At 39.4% G+C, this 19086-nt stretch overlaps 1 protein-coding gene across 4 annotated transcripts in view; it reads left to right on the top strand.

Annotated features, from left to right (window-relative positions):
• Positions 1 to 19086, top strand: part of LOC127376554 (calsenilin-like) — a 41648-nt gene that overhangs the window by 19104 nt on the left and 3458 nt on the right. Inside the window, exons 1-6 of one of the 4 annotated variants that reach the window (XM_051423545.1) lie at positions 4398 to 4559; positions 16613 to 16737; positions 16848 to 16917; positions 17768 to 17946; positions 18753 to 18857; positions 18984 to 19046. In XM_051423545.1, the coding sequence (XP_051279505.1) occupies positions 4454 to 4559; positions 16613 to 16737; positions 16848 to 16917; positions 17768 to 17946; positions 18753 to 18857; positions 18984 to 19046 (648 nt within the window). In that variant the 5' untranslated portion in view covers positions 4398 to 4453. Of the gene's footprint in view, positions 1 to 4397; positions 4560 to 7600; positions 9265 to 13854; positions 14982 to 16612; positions 16738 to 16847; positions 16918 to 17767; positions 17947 to 18752; positions 18858 to 18983; positions 19047 to 19086 lie in introns of those variants that run through there. The other 3 variants (XM_051423544.1, XM_051423546.1, XM_051423543.1) reach the window with 3 other exon arrangements.

Consider the following 19086-nt stretch of genomic DNA (forward strand, 5'->3'; position numbering starts at 1 on the left):
TTTCTGCTCCTTAAAACTAAAAGTTTAATAGCTAATTGGTTGTGAATATGTATATAAGGTTTCATTTCTTTTATCTGTGACTGTGAATATTGAATCAGTGGTGGTCAGTATGTCCAGTTTTAAGGTACTTCCACTTTACTTGAGTATTTCCAGTTTTTGCTGCTTTATACTTCTACTTCACTACATTTCAGATGGAAATTTTGTACAGTTACTGGTTAATAAAAACTTATATACTTGTATAGTTGGGACACCTTGTCACATTTTATATGTCTATGTATGAGTTGTTACACTAAAGAGCGATACCCATCCAAACCTCTCAGATGGTTTCATTTAAATACCTGTTCAAGAGGTAAAATCATCCAATAGTTCACAGAAAAGATGACATGTGAAAATAACGACACATTTGTGAAGAAGAACATAGATTGTTTTCTCCCTCGGCCCGACCCCGAGGTTGGGAACCACAGGACTACCTAAACTACCTAGCTGTAAAGTAGTTCAGACTTATTGACAAGTACTTTTACTTTTGATACTTCAAGCACATTTAGCCACTTTAGCTACACTTTTGGGAGACTTGAATGGAGTATTTTTACATTTTGTATTGGTACTAAAGGATATGTGTTGATAACAGATGTACTGAGGAGTTTGTGTTTAGAAGAAGTGTGTGTGGTTGATACTCATTGGTCTTATTTTGAACATATTCTAAAGACTTTTTAACTTTTGTACCTTAGAGAAGCAGATTTAGATTCAGTGTTTCCTCTGTTGTCTTTTTCTCAAATTAAATGAGCCTTCTGAGTGTTATTTGAAGGAAACATTTACAGGGTTTTGTTTGACTGGTGGCTCCTTTTCCAAATTAGGATTTTTATTTTTATTACTGTTCTGTTCATCTTTTTTACCAGTCTGTCCTTCTTGAGTTAGTCTGTATGTCCTTCCGTTCATCATTGATTATGTGTAAGTCTATCCTCTGTCCTCCTCTCGTGTCCTTTTATCCAACCAACATCATCAAACCACCGCTGGCTGAATCAGCACTTGGTATCCCTCTCTCTCTCTCTCTCTCTCTCTTCATCCCCAGTTTCCTGTTTATCCACACTCGTTCCTCTCTTCACTTTCTTTTTTTAAATGCTGATCACCAGTCTCATTCTGTCTGGTATTCCCCACTGTTTCCTCTGTCCCAGATTCTCCTGAAGTGTGTACAGATAGGTGAGGACACCTCAGGGTGCAACATTTACACATCCTCTTTAGAGAGGCAACAGGAGACATTGGACTTGATGATAAATGTTCTCTGCAGAGGAAAGACAGCCCTCTGTTGCCTCCGGCTTTGTTTAGACTCATTCATCGCACATTTCTCTAGACAGTTCCCAGTTTGAATTCTCATGATGGATTCCTGCACAGGTAGGGGTTCAGGTCTCCACTGATCCATTACCTAAACCTAATTCTGCCTCTAGCATTGCATGGAGGAAGGGAGGGAGAAGGGAGAGAGAGAGAGAGAGAGAGAGAGAGAGAGAGAGAGAGAGAGAGAGAGAGAGATTTGGGTTTTGGATAAAGAGAAATGAGAGGAATAAAGCAACAACCAGGGCAGAGGGAGAGGAGAAAAAATTTGCTTTGATTAAGAAGTCCCTGTTTTAATTACACAGCTATGGTTGTCTTTGAACCTTCCCGGCTGAGGTGGTTTTATGAAAAGAGGATTATCTCTTAAGGAAGTGAGACTGGGTTTAGGTTTTAATTGGAACATAAGAAGCAGTTGAAGGGGCGAGGCAGAGATAGCAGGAGTGGGAGAAGCCTGAAAAGAGCTGCCATCTTTCCCCTAATGACCAATGTTATATTTCTGCAGCTCTTGTAGAAAGTTTTAGTGGAGAGGCCACACAGCAAATTTAAATGTCTATGGTGTTGTTTACTGAGTTTGGAGAGGGCAGTTCGTGTCAACAAAAGTTTTCATCTTCAGTCCCTGGAGCAGGTTGTTAGGGAGGACGTGAGCATTAAGAAGACATGGAGGGTATAATCAGCTATCTGCAGTGTGTTTAGACTTCTGGAGGCTCACTGTTTGATCAGCTGGCTCTGTATGTGCACAGAAATACATACAAAGTTTCACTTGTGTACGTTATTACATAGCGTGGCTTTACAGAGAATAAGCTCATGCTGCATGTGTTTCTTCATATTATATTTCTTTGTTGCTTGTTTTAGCCATGTATTAGTTGTTCCTGATCAATCATTTCCCTGTGAGACATAGAAACTGGTGATGTGACAAGCCACACAGCTGAGTAAGCTTGTATACGATCTTGGAATAGTCCGAAAAATTTGATCCCTTCTCTCGTGTTTCATTGCCTTATCTTTCGTCTCTGATTGTGTTAGTGAATGGAGGGGAAGTGCTGTGTGTTGTATGGTGTCCAGCCCCCTCTAGTGGACAGATGGGATATTACATGGCTGCTGGGGAACAAGAAGGTAAAGTAAGATATTCCTTTATTGAAATCTGGTTGTTACAGCAGCACAGGGACAGAAAAAAGTACAGATAACATAAATAGAAAACAGAATTTAGAATTTGACAAATAAATAATGAAAATGTGTATGAAATAAAAATAGCAATAGAATTGATTCCTATAGAAAATTATAGATTAGTAACAGCAAAGTCAACAAAGTATGTGTAAGACATGATACCGTCAGCTAACATTGTACACAAGAATATTATATTATATATATAGAATATATAAACAGACAGACAGACAGACAGACAGACAGACAGACTGACTGATACTACTAGAGAAACAGAGACAAGGTACTGAGCAAAAAACTATACGATAATTATTAACAGTAATTTAATAATAGCTTAAAATAATTGTGAGAATATTGCGTATTGTAGAGCTGCAACTAATAATTATTTTAATATTGAATATTGGTATGTTAAATGTCTCAGTTCCTTCTGTTGGATAATAATCGAGTAGTTGTTTCGATGCACCTTGGTGTATATTTCTACAATTTACTAAAAATGCAGACAAGTTGCAGTTACAAAGAAAAGCTCTGTCATTTGTTGTTTTTGCTGATGATGCTGGGAAACACTCAGACAAACCTCAGGAGTCTCCTCAAAGTGTCCAGTCCAGGAATAAATGTTCCATTTACATCATAAGGATTTGCTGTAAATGTAATGTTAAAAACTGTTAATTACAAACAAAATATGTGGGAAAATTAAGATAAGCTCCATTATCTTCTATTTGTCATAAACTGCAGCAGTGTCTACAGGGAAACAGCAGAGATTCACCCAGTGACCACAATCAAAGGAAAGACATTTTCACATGAATATAATCACGCCAGATGTGGAGATAGATATCATTCTCATATCTGTCCAGTAAATTCAAGACTAACCAGTTGCTTAGTTCAGCACAAAGACTGGAAACAGGGAGAAACAGCTTGTCTGCTTCTACTTGAAGAAAATATACCAGCACCTCTAAAGCTCACTGAACATGCTTTATAGTACCTCTATTACCCCTAGTTGTTTAATCGCTTCTAATATACGTGCTTTTACATGGGGTTATGTGCTGGATTGTTTATTCAGGAGTACTAACTTCCAGGAGATTGTAAACATAAGTTTCTTTGTTAAAAGGAAAACTCCTTTAAAGGGTCAGTTATAACAATTAGATCATCTACATCTACAAACGCGGTGGGTCACCATCCATAGTGGCTGCCATGTTGAATCGCCACCGCTACAGTAGCCCAGTACGGACAAACCAAACACTGCCTGTAGAAAGGGCCTTTGGTGTTTTTCGTGGCCAACATAGTTTCTCCTGCACACTTCACAGCCCGTTGTCATTCCCAGGTTGTCAAATACAGACGCGAGCAGTGTTCAGTCAGCAGCAGACTGCAACTTAACAGCTACATACTTCACTGTTGTCTGCAGTGAGGTAATGGGAACACAACAGTTGTAGTTTGTATAACAGAGAGTCTATAAGAGGGAGAGAGTGTATAGGACTTACAGTCACGTTTCTATGTGAGGACCGATCCGAAGAGAGGAAGAGAGTGAGACGGACAGAAAAAAAAAGAAATGTGGAGGTGTGTGATGTGTGTGATGTGAAAGGTCAGAAGATCAGCAGTGCTGTTTGATCCCCTCCTCTGTTTTATCTCTACCTCTCACACTGTGACGTGGTGTCACAAACTCAAACAGATTTTCAAATGTGGCCTCTAACAAAACCACATGCACACACACACAGAAAAGCTCTCTAACCTGTCACCTTTCTACAGTGCCAGGCAGTTGCTGTTGTCGCTACGTAAGATTCAGACTATCGAGCTCGTTCGCTGAGATTTCTCGAGCCAGTTTTAAAGCTCTCTGTTAGTGTTGATTTCCACGACTGAGTGTTCACATCCAGTCTTTTAAAGTTTGGATCTGGTTAGACTTTGCTCTAAATCCAGGATCTCCAGCAGTATTCAGAGCAGCTTGTTAGCTTTATTGTTGTGGTAGTTCAGGTGCACTATGGGAGCTGTGATGGCTGCTCTCTCTGTGGAGGCCAGGAGGCGCCTCTCTCGGCCCAGCTGCCTCTCTCACTGTGGCCACAGCGCGGCCAGGTACCATCGCTCAGGTAGGCGCTCATTCACCTCCACATTATCTGTCTCTTCATTCACTCTTTTTGTCCGTACTGGGCTTCTTCATCACTCTCACTCTTCGTCTGTCATTTTCTCTTTTTTCTTCTGATCTTCGTAGTCAAACACTGCGTTCAGTTGTATAAAATCATTTCTCTCTGTAGTAGAGATTAGTTAGCTTAGAGTTTCTGTAGGTTGTGTCTGCAAATATTAAACACATCACTTCTTATTCCAGACGAGTGGTAGTGTATTCACTGTACAACGCTTTATTTGAGTATTTAAATTTAATATGACTTTACTCCACTACATTTCAAATGTCGTTACTGTGTTACTTGTTAGATTTTATACAAAAAACATATAATAGGTTTATAAACTATTGTTATAGCTTAAACTATTCAAACGTAAAGTAATCCTTACTCTTCAGTCCCATGAGAAACAAGACTTGAGGTTGAATATTTCACTCAGTGTAAACATATCTTCACTGAAGAGTTGTAATAAGATATCAACGATAATGCTGTTTAAAAGGAAATAAACATTTAACATCTGGGGTTAGATTTAGCTCCACCTCAACCAGCTGCAACATTAAAAGGAAGCTTAGATCAGTAGTAATAATCTAACAATCATATTTAAACTGCGTAAAACTAATAATGAGTTATTTTACTTTACAACATCAATATATGGCACCAGGTAATTCTAAATCTAAACATTTAAGGGTCACAGGAGTCCAACTAATGTAAAACATTGTGTAGAACATATAAAATAAATTAATGAATAGATCTTCCAAATGTTATCTAACAAGAATGGATGCTTTCTCTACTATTGCATTTACCTAATGTTTAAAATCAGTTTTAGTTTCTCTCCAATGCCTGAAAATAATGTAATCAAGTACTTTTACTTTTGATATTTTAAGTACATGTTGTTGCTACTACTTGAATACTTTTACTGAGGTAAAACTTTGAATTATGTATATATTATTTGTCACTTTTATTTACTTAAAACTTCTCATCGCAAAGTTTTTGCTCAAGTTTTCATGAATCGACTGCTGTCTGAATCCCTTATGAGTGGACAATAACGAGCTGCTTTTAATTGATGTGACAACATTGTAGAGTATTACAACTGTAAGGAGTCTTTGCTCATGATTATACAAATACCTCTACACATGTTTAAGTGTCAGTTCTTCCTCTGCGACTGAGGTGATTCTGCTGATGTGTCTGATTGAGAGGAAACACTCTGGGTCCTCTCTCCCTGTTTACTGACTGTTGTGTCAGCAGGCAGCGCAAAGCTTTCCTTTTAAAAACCTGTTAGTGTCCTAATGGCTTTCCCAGAGGAACAACCACCCACACACACACACACACACACACACACACACACACACACACACACACACACACACACACACACACACAAACTCACTACATGATATACAAGAGAGCAAACTTAAATGCATATAAATAAACCCAAAAAGATGTTCCCCTTAAGCGTCAGATAATGCCCACATACCTACATGCATGGTGTTTGTGTGTGTGTGTGTGTGTGTGTGTGTGTGTGTGTGTGTGTGTGTGTGGATGCCTGTCACTTGATCCACTCTACTCCACAAAGTGGTAACTGAAATGTAAATTTGACCTTCATCGGACACCACAGGCTCTGAATAATTAAGGAATAGTAACGGTGGAGACTGAAAATAGATTTGTGATTTCATTACTGATGGTTGATTTGGATTTTTCTGGTAAAGTGTAAGTAGCAGAGAAAGAGGAGGGGAAGCTCCACCACCACTGCCCTGCCACAAAGATATTGATCTCTCTCACTCTGGCCTCCCATTTGTGTCTCCTATCTCCAACCAAGTCAATGCATCAACACACACACACACACACACACACACACAACGCATCAACACACACACACACACACACACACACACACACACATACACACATACACACACACACATCTCCATTCTTATCTTGATGCATTAGTAAGTGTAGAGTCATCAGTTATCCTCCTTTGACCTGCTAATGCCACAGTCATACAACTACATTTATATATTGTTCCATGTTCTCTACAGACAGCTGTTGCACATATTCCAGGAATTATTAAGATGTTGAGACATTAATAATGTAGTAATACATTTACAATATTCCAGCTTGTTCTTCACACCAACACTGTGTTCAGTTCGTAGAGAAAAGGAGACGAAGGAGAACAGAGTTGAGGAAGAGTTGGGAAGTGGGGTGTTCCTGCTATTTGATCTGTGTGTGCGTGCCCACATTACACATATTTGGGTAATTTGACTTCACCCCTCAACTGTAAACTGTAGCAGCTAAGGCAGATGTAATCAGAGGGGTTTATTGATTGGCCATCCCTAGTGCCCCCCTGTCAGAGTCAGAAAGTGGGTGAGTGGTTATTTGCTTGTTAATATCACAGATGGATTACTGAGTACAGGGCAACTGCTAACAAAGTAAATCAAGAGACTACAGAGACACAAACTCCAGATGCAAAGTGATGGACAAGAGGCACAAAATGACCACAGAGAGATGCAAAACATCCACAGAGAGACACATAATGATCATAAAGAGACACAAAACTGTCTTGTTCAGTCTGGGGGTCTTGCTCCTTTGTTGGAGGGGTGGGGGTCCTCTTATATATCTGTGTCCAGGGGCCCGTTGTCCTACATTCTGTCGATGGCTGTAGGCTATTTGGAGTAAAAAATAGCTATTAATTGATAGTTTTTCACATTAGAATATTTTGAGTTGTTTATTTGGCATTCAATTCCTCACAGTTAATGATCGCTAAAATCCAGAGCTTTAAATTTTAAACTAAACACACATTTCTACCAAAAAGAAAACCTCCCCTGAAGAGGTGGATGTGATGGAGAAAGGAGGGGTAGTTTGGAGCAGTCAAGCCCAAGAGGGAGTCAAGCAGAGGGTGAGAGAAAGTCTGCGGTTGGCCAAAGTTATGGAATGACAGAGGGGATGGAGGGAGGAGGAGGAGGAGGCAAGCTCCGGGGCGCAAAAGCGAATCAGATGAACAGACGCAGAAAAAGGAGGAGTGCAGAGGAGTAAGGAGAGACCACAACAAGGACAGGATGGAAGGTTTAGGGTGGACAGGGCACTTCAGTTTTAAACCTCAGCCGGAGTGAGTATTGACTAAGTGAGTCGAGGGAGGAAAAGTTACAACTAGAAGCAGCAACAGATAAACTCAGGAAGCTGCAGAGAGAGAGAGAGAGAGAGAGAGAGAGAGAGAGAGAGAGAGGACTGATGGAAAAGTGTGTGCGGAGGAGGTAGACACCAGGGGAGGAGGTTTCATTCCCCACAGCTCCTCTCAGTTTCAGGATTTCCCTCCCTGGACATTGCTGCTGCTGCTGCTGCTGCTGCTGCTCTAAGTGCCTTCTCTCCAGAGCCATACTCTTCCATATCTGGAGCTGGATTTGGACAAACAGTCAAGTGAACTGAATCAGACGGGACAGCAACGCAGAACACGAAGTTCAACTATTTGGGGTTAAATTAAGCCTGTGGCGAAAGGCGTTTAGTGGACCAGAGGATTACTGACAGTTGTGAGAGAAATGCAGCGGGAGTGAGCGGAAAAAGTGGTTTCTTGGCTGATTTAAAACATCACAAGTCCCATAAGTAAATGCCGGATTAATGGTTTTGATCATTTGGAAAGTACAGCCTTGTTTTAGCCAGTTTTCACTTTCCATGAAATTTTGTATTTTGACTGACAGGTCTGTGTTAAAAGATTATCACATCCTGAATAATGTGAGCAGATGCCACTCAGACTAGAAAGACAGACTGTACTTGCAGATAAAGAGTCTTTAGAGCATGTTTTTGCTCCAAAGCTGAGGTTTCAGAAGCCGCTTGTGTGGTCGCATATAATGGGGTAATTTACTAATGTAATGCTAATGCTATTTTGCCGTTTTTATGGCATGGAGGATGAGAAGACTTTGATATTTCATCTTCTGTTCTGTATTTCAATAAGTCAGCTGTATTCACCAGGACTTTCTCCCACCTAATGGGAGGAAAATGATAAAAATGGACACAGAGGCAAATTCTTTGCTGTTCCCAAAAGACATTTTCATTTGAACCCAAGATGTGATTCATGAGCGTAAACTATGACGTGAGGACTGATAATAGCTGTTTGGATTAAGAGGGTGAGCAGTAACTTTCGTCTTTGCCAGTTTGAGCTCCTGAGAGTGCATGCAGAAGGAAAGTCTGGAAAGTGACTCTAAACGTCTCGTTTAATGCGCTGTAATAAATGACTTGTGACACAACCCCCATTTTCCCTCATGGGTCTAGAGAGGGAGGTTTTCCATATATGTCAGCTTCCACATATTTTCCACTTCAGCATCAGTGTTGACATTAGAGCAGCCTTCATCCAGCTCGCTGGACAGGCTCTCATGCTGTCTCCTGGGCCTGGAAACAAACCCATGCAGTCACCCACCAACCAGACTGATTTCTGATCACCTCTGTTGAAAACACTCGCTGTTGACTTGCCTGGCCCAGCGTAATTCGGGTCGGCCCAGGTTTCCTTTTCGTGTCTCTCCCTCCCGGGGCCAGGCCCTCTCGTGCTGGCTTGGCCCTCAGTGGGCCCCCCCTCATCCTGAAGTCATGGGGATCCAGGGCATGGAGCTGTTTGCCATCGGCGTGGTCATCATCCTTTTCATGGCAGTTCTCAAGCAGTTTGGCATCTTGGAGCCCATGTCCTCATTTGAAGGTAAGGGCCCACCTGTGGCCCCTCTACTCTCTAACAGATACCTGAGGTTCGGTGCTACGGTTTTCTACGGCACTTATGCTGAGTCACTACTTCAGTCAGTAACACTTTAGTTCAACCTCCTATTAAACGCTGACTGTATTAGCAACTTATAGACATTAAATAAATGGTTTATAACAAACTATAATGTAAGTATACACAGTTATAACTCATCAGTTTTTAATTCTCCAATGAAGACATTATCTGTTTTTACACCAGCCTGCACAGGATGAGTTGTGTTGTGTATGTTATAAACCATTTATTAAAAGCATATAAATGCTAAATAGGTAGTGAATTCTTACATTGCTAAACTCTAGTGTTATACGTCTGAGTAGAAACATTTAGGTTTATTTCCAAATTTGGTGATAAACTGAGAAATGTTCTGTTTCTTTAAGGAGTGACAAAATGACTGACTACTTGGAAAGCTTAATAAAGATAAATAAGCTCAAATTCTTGTTTGTATAAATGCTGTCGTACTGTAGAAGAGACCTGCCACCTATTAAACACAGCTGGCAGTGGTTTGTGCAACCATTCATCAATGCTTGTGATTATTGTTTCCAAAGGAATAAGCCAACATTAAATAAAGGAAAGTACCTGCTTCATTTTCACACCTCTTATAGTAATTATCCTCCATGAGTCACATTTTTATAAGTTTATCTGGTGTATAATAATACCGGAGTTTATGGGATTCACAAATAAATATTTTTGAAAATCACAAAGGGCCAAGTGCAATATGCAAATCGCAAGAGCTGCAGTAAAATAAAAAGATGTGACAAAACAGCTTATAATGAAGTACTGAAGTGCTGCAGAGAGGCCATGGCCTAAAAATCTTGTCCTCAAGATGTAAGAAAATATGTTTGTTTGGTACAGACCCCAACAAATGTCACTGTATCATAATTTTAACAATTTGTTTCAGTGAAAATTAAAATTGTGATGCAAAAATGGTCATACACACTGTTTCTCTAATTGACCACACACTGTTTAACATGTTGCTTACATGTTAATGCGTCAGTAATAATAAATACTTCTATACTGTAGTATTGATAATTGCACCTCAGAATAATTCTGCCGCTGTTTAAAGTCATTATTTGTCCACAGGGCTTCCTATACTTCAGTATATTTTATATATATTACACTGTCTAGATCATACGTCACAAAGTGCTTCACAATAAAAGACAAAAGTGAGTCATAAAATACAGACAATATAAGAGTAATGAATAAAACAGAGATGAGGCGTTGCAGTTTTAATGTCCTAATGGCTAATTTAACAAAGGACAACATCTGAAAATTAGCCTTTTGGCTAACACTAGCACATTTACAGTTATAGTAATCAATTTACTCTGTAAAAATAAATGAATATAATAAATAAATAAAGAGTGGCCAATGGGTTTATGAAGCTGGTCGTATAATCTCAATGTCAAAATAAAAGTCTATAAAATAAAATGGAAAATACTATACAATCACTATAGTACCATGTGTTATTTTAAATGTATTTCTGGTAAGTCCTGGACTATCATAAAATATATGTATGGCATCAGAGTGGGAAACTTTAATGGGATGTATTTTGCCTACTAAGGAATACACCATAAAACCTTGATGGGTCGGTAGTCTCTGTACATTTGGGACTGTAAAAGAGCCATCAGACGCTGCTCTTTGACTGATGCAGTACCCTTTGATTAGAGTTTTGGGCTGAAGTCCAGCCAGTCAGAGTGCGCTGCAGTCAGTGTGCCAAAACAATTACAGCAGGAAGGCTCCAGTCGGCACATTAGTGCTTCTCATATGGTTCGGCATTATAAGTAATAAATTCAACAAAAACACCAGTAATGTCCATTCATTATTTATCACTCCTCTCAATCTCTCCGATCTTCAATTCCACCAATAGCGCCCCCCTCCTTCCTCCTCCTTCCTCCTCCTCCTCCTCCCTCTGTGGCAAGGCCTACACCCCGGTCTAGCATTACTCCACATCAATTATACATGCGGTATCGAACAGGCTTTCTTTGAGGCAGCCTAAATATGGAGTCTGGAGCACTCCTCCAGGACCCTGAAGGACACTATTGGCTATTCCTCAGTAACCTCAGAAATTCTCATCATGTGTCTTCATCCTGATTCCTGCCACTTCATTACTTCATCAGCTCCCTGAGTGGGTTAACTTACCAACTGCAGCATCATTATCTCATCTGCTGGAGCATCTTCTCATCGACCCAAACACATTTATCTGTTTGGCCAACAGATTACACTGAAGGCATTTTACTATCTCTCCAACCTGTCTTCATGTAGGAAAACGTTTAATGATATTAATGAAAGGTAACTCTTCAGGATACACAAGTCCAGATGTTCATGCTCCTGGTCGATTGGATAGAAATAGACTCTAAAAGCAGCCCCACTATAAATATCATCTTTGTGATGGTCACAGGTGTTATTGAGACTCTCGCTGTGGTGCTGATTCAGTTCTGCAGTCATTCATGAGTTTGCCGCTGTGTAAACTTGCACCGTGGCGTTTGACATTGTAGTTTCTGTTTGAGGTTATTCTTCAGTTTAGGATTTGGGTATTTTTGTGAGTGGTTCACATTGAGGAGACTGAGGTGACGCCCTCAGAAATATTTCTGGGAATTTGAGAGGTTCAATGACATTAAGAGTTTTCATTCTACAGTTTTATTATTACATTACTTGATCTATTAATCAATAAATAGTTTGGTCTATAAAACATTAACATTAAAATCATCAGTGAAAAATCAACATTATGGCGTCTTCAAAGCTTTTTTTTGTCTGACCAATATCCCAAAACCCCTAAATATTAATTTTACTTTACAAGAAAAACAGCAAATTCTCACTTTTAAGAGCCATCAAATGTCAACTCTGCTGTTGATATATTTATATATTTGTATTATTATTATTATTATTATTATTATTATTATTATTGTACTTATAATAATAGTATTGTATTATTTATGTGATCAAATATGTCTGAAAGGAATCATTGACTTTCCACATTTAACATCAGGAGTACATCAGGCGTCCTTTATCAATCAGCAGACCAGTAAAGTCTGGTAGCTTATTTGTTGCATTATTTATATCATCAGCACTCAAGAAAAGATCCAATAATTCACTAAAAATACACGCATTGACACTCCTTGTGTGTGTGTCTGTCCACATTATGTGTGCATCTAGTTAAATGATCTGATCTAAAACAAACAAAAAACTCTGGTTTTTGATTGTTGTTTCAGTCCTTTCTGCTCTGATGTCGATTTTGGGTTCAGTCCAACTTGGTCCTATTTTGGGCTGACATCTGATGCCCGAGGTAGCCTTGTCTTTAGAGATGTACAAGCCCTATTCTGGGGTTCTCTGATACCAATATCTCGTATTTTTACTCCCCATCTGACTCTTGTCCTGGATATTTTAGTGGGGAGTAACATCAATATACTGTAAAGTGATGGGGAGGAGATGAGTAGTTTTATTTGTTCCTCTTTGACTTGTTTGCTCTTCTCATGTTTTGTCGCACAGTTCATTTAACAGATGACTCATGAGATTACTTTTGTACTTTTAATTGATTTGATGGTAACATCATCCATCCATCAATTTCCTAAAACTGCAAAACCAAAGTTACAAAACTTAAGTCCAATACTGGGTAACTATAATAACCTAATATCTGAAAACCTAACATTGTACATTGAAACTGGCCTTCAGAGTTGTTCTCCTCTTCCTTGTTTGTTTTCCTCATTTTGATTTTAAATAATATTTACAAGCATCAAACAACATTAAGACATTAAGACAGAGAATACACACTCCCACCCTTTGTTACAAGTTAATGGCATAAAACTAATAAACTAATAAATCTGTAAAAATATAAATGTAGCTCTAACTGATGATTGGTTCTTCTAGAGGAAAGTATTAACTCCAAATGTCCAGAATCATCATGTCCCTCCTCCCTGTTGAGTTGTTTCATTCTGATTTTCTTACAATATCTGTGTCCTCAAACCGTCCAGGCACCAAAATCCAGACGAAAGAAACTGAGTTGATAAGTCACCTTGAGTTATTAATATGTGCTGACAGCAATGAGTTTAAGGAGCTGAGTGTGCGATTTGAAACTTTCATTTGCCCTGGGTTTTAGTCTCTCAGGCCACATACAGTCCACCGTACCTTATTGGTGGAATTTGTTGGTGCTGTATTCATCCCGAGAGGAAGTGTGCAGGTAAACCTCAGGGCTTAAACAGTACTGTCACCTATAATCTGCATGAAAGGCTTACAGGCAGGCCTGTACGGGATATAGGCAGGTAGGCAGGCTGGTACAGATACAGGTAGGCAGACAAGCAGTTACAGATACAGACAGGCAGACAGGCAGGCACAGATACAGACAGGCAGGTACAGATACAGATACAGATACAGATACAGACACAGGCAGGCAGGTACAGGTGAGTTTGAGGTTCAGGTAACAGCAATAATACAGAGTGGCTGGATGTGGGAGTGAGACTGGAGAAAAAGTCTGAGGGCCTCTAGTGGGCAGGTAGAAAATGGGCGTAAACGGGTGTGGAGAAGTAAGAATGTAATTAGGGGGAAGGACAGACAAAGATTGTTACAGGGTAAATCTCACCCATAGGAAACAATTTTCTACATCTAGGATGAAGTTACCTGTTCGTTAAACAATGGCTGCACACTGTCTCTGTTCCTGTTGTGTCATTAGTCTCCACTAGAGGGAGCATTTGCTCACTGTTTCTCTTTAGTCCATTATTATGAGTGTTTGACACAGTATTAAATCTGTGTTATGGACCCCAAGAGAGACAGGGGAACAATTAGAAAGTGGATCACAGAGCTGACTGGGAAAATGGGATTCAGGACACCTGTTGACCTTTTGTCACCACCCTCTCTGATTCCTTAAAGGCAGGCCTTAATTAGCAGACAATAAGATGTGAGATGGAGGGAGGAAAGAGAGGAAGAAGTTGCAGAGCATCTGTCATTCAGCCATTGGAGGTTTTTGTGACACATATCACCTCTGGACAAATGATGGATATTGTTTTTTTTTATTATTATTTGCTAAGAGTTTTGTCACCAACTAGAGGAATAATATTCATCGGAGGAATCCCAAACCAAAAAAACATGATGTGAGAGGTTCCTCTCTACCTGATTGGATTTCCCATGGATTAACGTGGTGGTCCAGATATTTTGGAGGGGAGATTTTTCTCACTCTCTCTCGAGAGGTATTTTTACTGCAATAATCTAAACCACTTGACCTCAATAAAGGAGTTGGAGCGTCAGACCCTGCTCTTAGTTGTGGATAATATCCTGAAAGATCCATTTGAGCAGGAGAGACAACGGGGGGTAAAAAAGGGCAGACAATTAAAAAAGGCAGAAGGAGAGAGCTGAACAGAGTAAGAGAAACTACAGGAAAGAAAACTGTGATGACTGAGTGACACTGTTTCTGATATAGGAAGCGATAGAGAAGAAGAACAGAGAGAGGGAGGCAAAAAGAGATTGATCGGATTGAAAGAAATGTGTATAGAAAGTCCAATAATGTAGTAATAGAGGGAAAACAAAGACAAGGACCGTGGAGGAAAAGATAGAAGACGAGGGGAAGATGAGTGTGAGGTGGGAGACGGAGGGACTGCAGACAGTTGGCATCGTCTGCCTGGTGATCATGTTCCTCAAACTGATGCACCTGCTGGGCCTGATCGACATCACTGAGACCGGTGAGACAACCTGGGAGAGGGGCAGTGAGGAGGAGGAGGAGGAGGAAGAGGAGGACATGGAGCGAGGAGTGACAGTTTTTAATTGTATCCACTTGTAGATTCTTGTGAATGTTGTTTGACTCGAGTCGTTAGTTGTAAATCATGAGAGCAGTAGAAGTAGTTGTGAGGTGCTTACAAAGATGAATAATAAAGATGTTTTTTTTATTTATCTGGGTTTCAATAAATGCATAACTCTTTAAAGATGTAAAAGTATAAAAACTGGTCACAGTTATATAGTTGTATTTTCAAAAAGGTTAATCAAAAGCTGGGCACTGTAGTTGTTAGCAAATGTTACTCAAACAGGAGTAAAGAGTGAATTTGTTGGGGACTATTTTCTGCTGGGTATGAATACGTATTTAGTGCTCTAGTGAGTATTTACAGCACCAGGAAGCACCAGTTATTCTTAAGTTCAAACAAAGTGTTTCCTATGTTGTATGCATTAATAAATAAAATATATAGAGATTAGTTTTTATTCATACAGTAGCAGCCAGCTGTAGCTAGCTAATTGAGCTAACTGACAAAGCTAATATTATCTTACTAATAAACAACCCATTAAAGGATAATATGGAAAACACTTGAAATACCTGATCTCCTCACAGATTACATCTGAGATCAAACTATTATCAATGTTATTAACTTATTTGTTTGGAGCAGAGCAACATGGCACCTACTTTTGATTTTTATCAATGGGAGTGTTCATCTGGTGAAGGAGGTCAGAGGTCGTCTCGCGCTGTCTCCTTCTCACTTTGTGCAGGTTGAACCGTCGGTGTTACATAAGCGTGGATCTCCTCCCTCCTCTGTGGTTTTTATGTTTCACAGCATATTATATTTCACTGCTCTGCTGGATGTTTTATCAGGACATAACTTGAGTGTTTTCCACTGGACCGCTCAGTTCCCATCGGTTAACCCCTCACTGATGTGACTTGACTTGTTTTTTCTTTGTTTTTGTTTTTTTTCCTTCCTCTTACTATCACTCTCTCACTGTTCTCCATTTACTCTCTTTCAATCCATCTCGGTGTCAACACCCATCCTCCTCCTCGTCCTCCTCTGTTCTCTCTGTCTTAAGATGGTAAGTACGGTAATGGTAGAAAAACCTCCTTTTGTTTTGGATGTTTTCTTTCCCCCGGTCGTGCAGTGCTTTCTCTTAGTGGGTGTGAACTGATAATAAATCATGCTGCGACACTTAATTGTGACTTTGATTGAATTTCTCAAATTCTTATTTTCTGCAGTGGCTTTTTAATTAAAAAAAGCAGATCAAAGCGACATTTCTGCCATAAAGAAAGTACCTCCTCTTCTCTTTTACTCCCTCATTCGCCTGCCTTTTGCTCCTCTACAGTTTTTTGCCAAATCTCTCTCTGAAACTTGCACGTTTTCCCCACCTGCTCTGTAACAGATGGCTCCCTGTTGAATGTGATCCCACCCCTCCCTGAATGTTGACCTGCATCCACACACTCAACGTCTGCCCCCATCCTCCCTCTTTTTTCTCTTCATCTTTTCCCCTCTTTACATCACTTCTCTCTCCTTCCTTCTTTTCTCTCTTCCTGTATGTCTACCCATCCCTTTCTCTCTCTGTCTGTCTCTTTCACCCACAGACAGCAGCGACAGTGATCTGGAGCTGTCGACGGTGCGTCACCAGCCGGAGGGGCTGGACCAGCTGCAGGCTCAGACCAAGTTCACCAGGAAGGAGCTTCAGTCTCTCTATCGAGGCTTCAAGAACGTGCGTGCCGGCTGCTGAAACGTTCTTCGCTGCTCCACCTCCTCCATTACAATGCTTTATATAGATTTGAATTATTCTAATATATATCACTTTTTTTCTCTCTTGAGCAGGAGTGTCCCAGTGGGATGGTTGATGAGGAGACATTCAAGACCATCTATTCTCAGTTCTTTCCCCAAGGAGGTTAGATGTTAAAACAATCTCTCCTCTCTTGTCCTTTCTTGTTAGAGACTGTATGGAAATTATTAGGTTTTTCTTTTGGCTAAAGGTGTTCAGAAAAATATGAATTTAATGTTTAATGTTCAAGAATTATATTTTATTTCAACATCTTGTGAAAAAAAACAACTGAATAGATACATCAAAATAGTCAAACATATGTTAGATAATGACAGTGGTAGTATACAGAGCCATAGATAAGTGTAGAAATACAGTATAGTTAGAAAAATGTCCTGCATTTGAAATCTAAATGGTTTTTTTTTTAAATGTATTTACAGTATCAAAGTAAAAGTATTGTAGATTTACCCCTTTCATTGTGTTATATGTATATTATTGGATCCATGTTAGCGATGAATTAATGTGTAAGAAGCATTTGCCTAATCCTAATTTTATTATTATTTTATACATTTTATATTAATAAAGTCTCTGCAAAAGTCCCAACATTATAAAAGCAATTCAGGCTATAATTATTAACTGATAATGAAACAGTCTCAATTTAATCTGATGCCTCTATATGACCTACATAAACAAACCAGATTGTCTATTTCTGTAGTTTTGCCATTAGCAGAAGAAAACAATCGCTGTCTGTATCAGAGCTTTATGTCCATGTAGCTACTGTAGAAGAACCCATATGTTAATTTTAAGAAACAGTAGATGTTGATCTTTATAGTTTGAAGTGATTGAACAGAGAATGTTAAATGTATCATATAATTAACAAAATAATGCATATCTGAACAATCCAACCTGTTCTACTAAAGTTAAAGTATGTCTAAACACAGCACACTAAATCTATGACTCTAACTCCTTTTGTCCACAGATGCAACCACCTATGCCCACTTCCTCTTCAACGCATTTGACATCGACAGAAACGGTTCAATCCGCTTTGAGGACTTTGTCATCGGCCTGTCGGTGTTGCTCAGAGGTTCGGTCACTGAGAAGCTCAACTGGGCCTTTAACCTGTACGACATTAATAAAGACGGCTACATCACTAAAGAGGTACATGTGGGTTAGGGGATGTGTTTGAGTTGTAAGAGATTAATTATATGCACATCAGGTGGGTTCAAGGCTAACACCTACACACACTTACTCAGTGCCACAAAAGTTTATTAATGAAATATAAATCATACTTGTTTTTATTCAAACACAACTCTTGGACAACTGTATGTAGAAGCTTTGGCTCTTGACGTTTGACTTTCTCAAATTGTGGAAAAACATGTTTAGATTCTCAAACTAAGGTATTTTAACAAATCACTTTTGTTTCAGTTCAGGAACTCAGATGTTGTAACGTCATCAGTATAAAAAAATCTCCAATCTTATTTATAAAATCTCAACCTGTTTTGTGCAAATGACATAACAATTTAAATATTTGGGTAAACACCTGTGTCACCAGTGATCTGCTCCATTCAGCTCAAACAGAGTCAGGGTGCTGCTGCTGTTGTGAATGTTTGTAAACTAACTAAATGAAACAGGACCTTAATTAGTATCACTGGCAACACCTGTGATTATTCTACTATTTCATGTCAAAGTGACTGCTGTGAAAAAGGTCTATATCGACAAAACCTGATAAATTATTAAAATTACCATTACATTCTGGACAATGCAACGTTTAGTCTATGCACTGCAACTTCAGGTCAAACCAACACTGCATTATTCATGAGAAATACCATTTTTAATCTAGTCTCGTACGTGTAGGTAAAGTCAGTTTCATTCACATGTAGAGATAAATCTAGCAACAGTGCATGGTGGAAAACAATGTAGTTTATTGTTTTAACTTTTTTTTGCTTCTGACCTCTTCTCTTCAGGAGATGCTGGCGATTATGAAGTCAATCTATGACATGATGGGGAGGTACACCTACCCCTGTGTGCGAGATGAAGCCCCCTATGAACACGTGGACAAGTTCTTCCAGGTACAAGTACATGGTGCTACAAGGCCTCTCTTTAATATCTACTCAAAGGATGATTACCAAGCACCCTCAAATGCTTTCACCAACTTGTCCTTTCTCTCTGTTTTGTGATCCTTCTTTTTCCGACAGAAAATGGATAAAAACCGAGATGGTGTAGTGACCATTGAAGAGTTCATTGAGACCTGTCAGAAGGTGACTCTTTCACTCTTTCACTCTTTCACTCTTACAAACT

This window comes from Dicentrarchus labrax, unplaced genomic scaffold (genome assembly GCF_905237075.1).
Source record: "Dicentrarchus labrax unplaced genomic scaffold, dlabrax2021, whole genome shotgun sequence".
Lineage (NCBI taxonomy): Eukaryota > Metazoa > Chordata > Actinopteri > Moronidae > Dicentrarchus > Dicentrarchus labrax.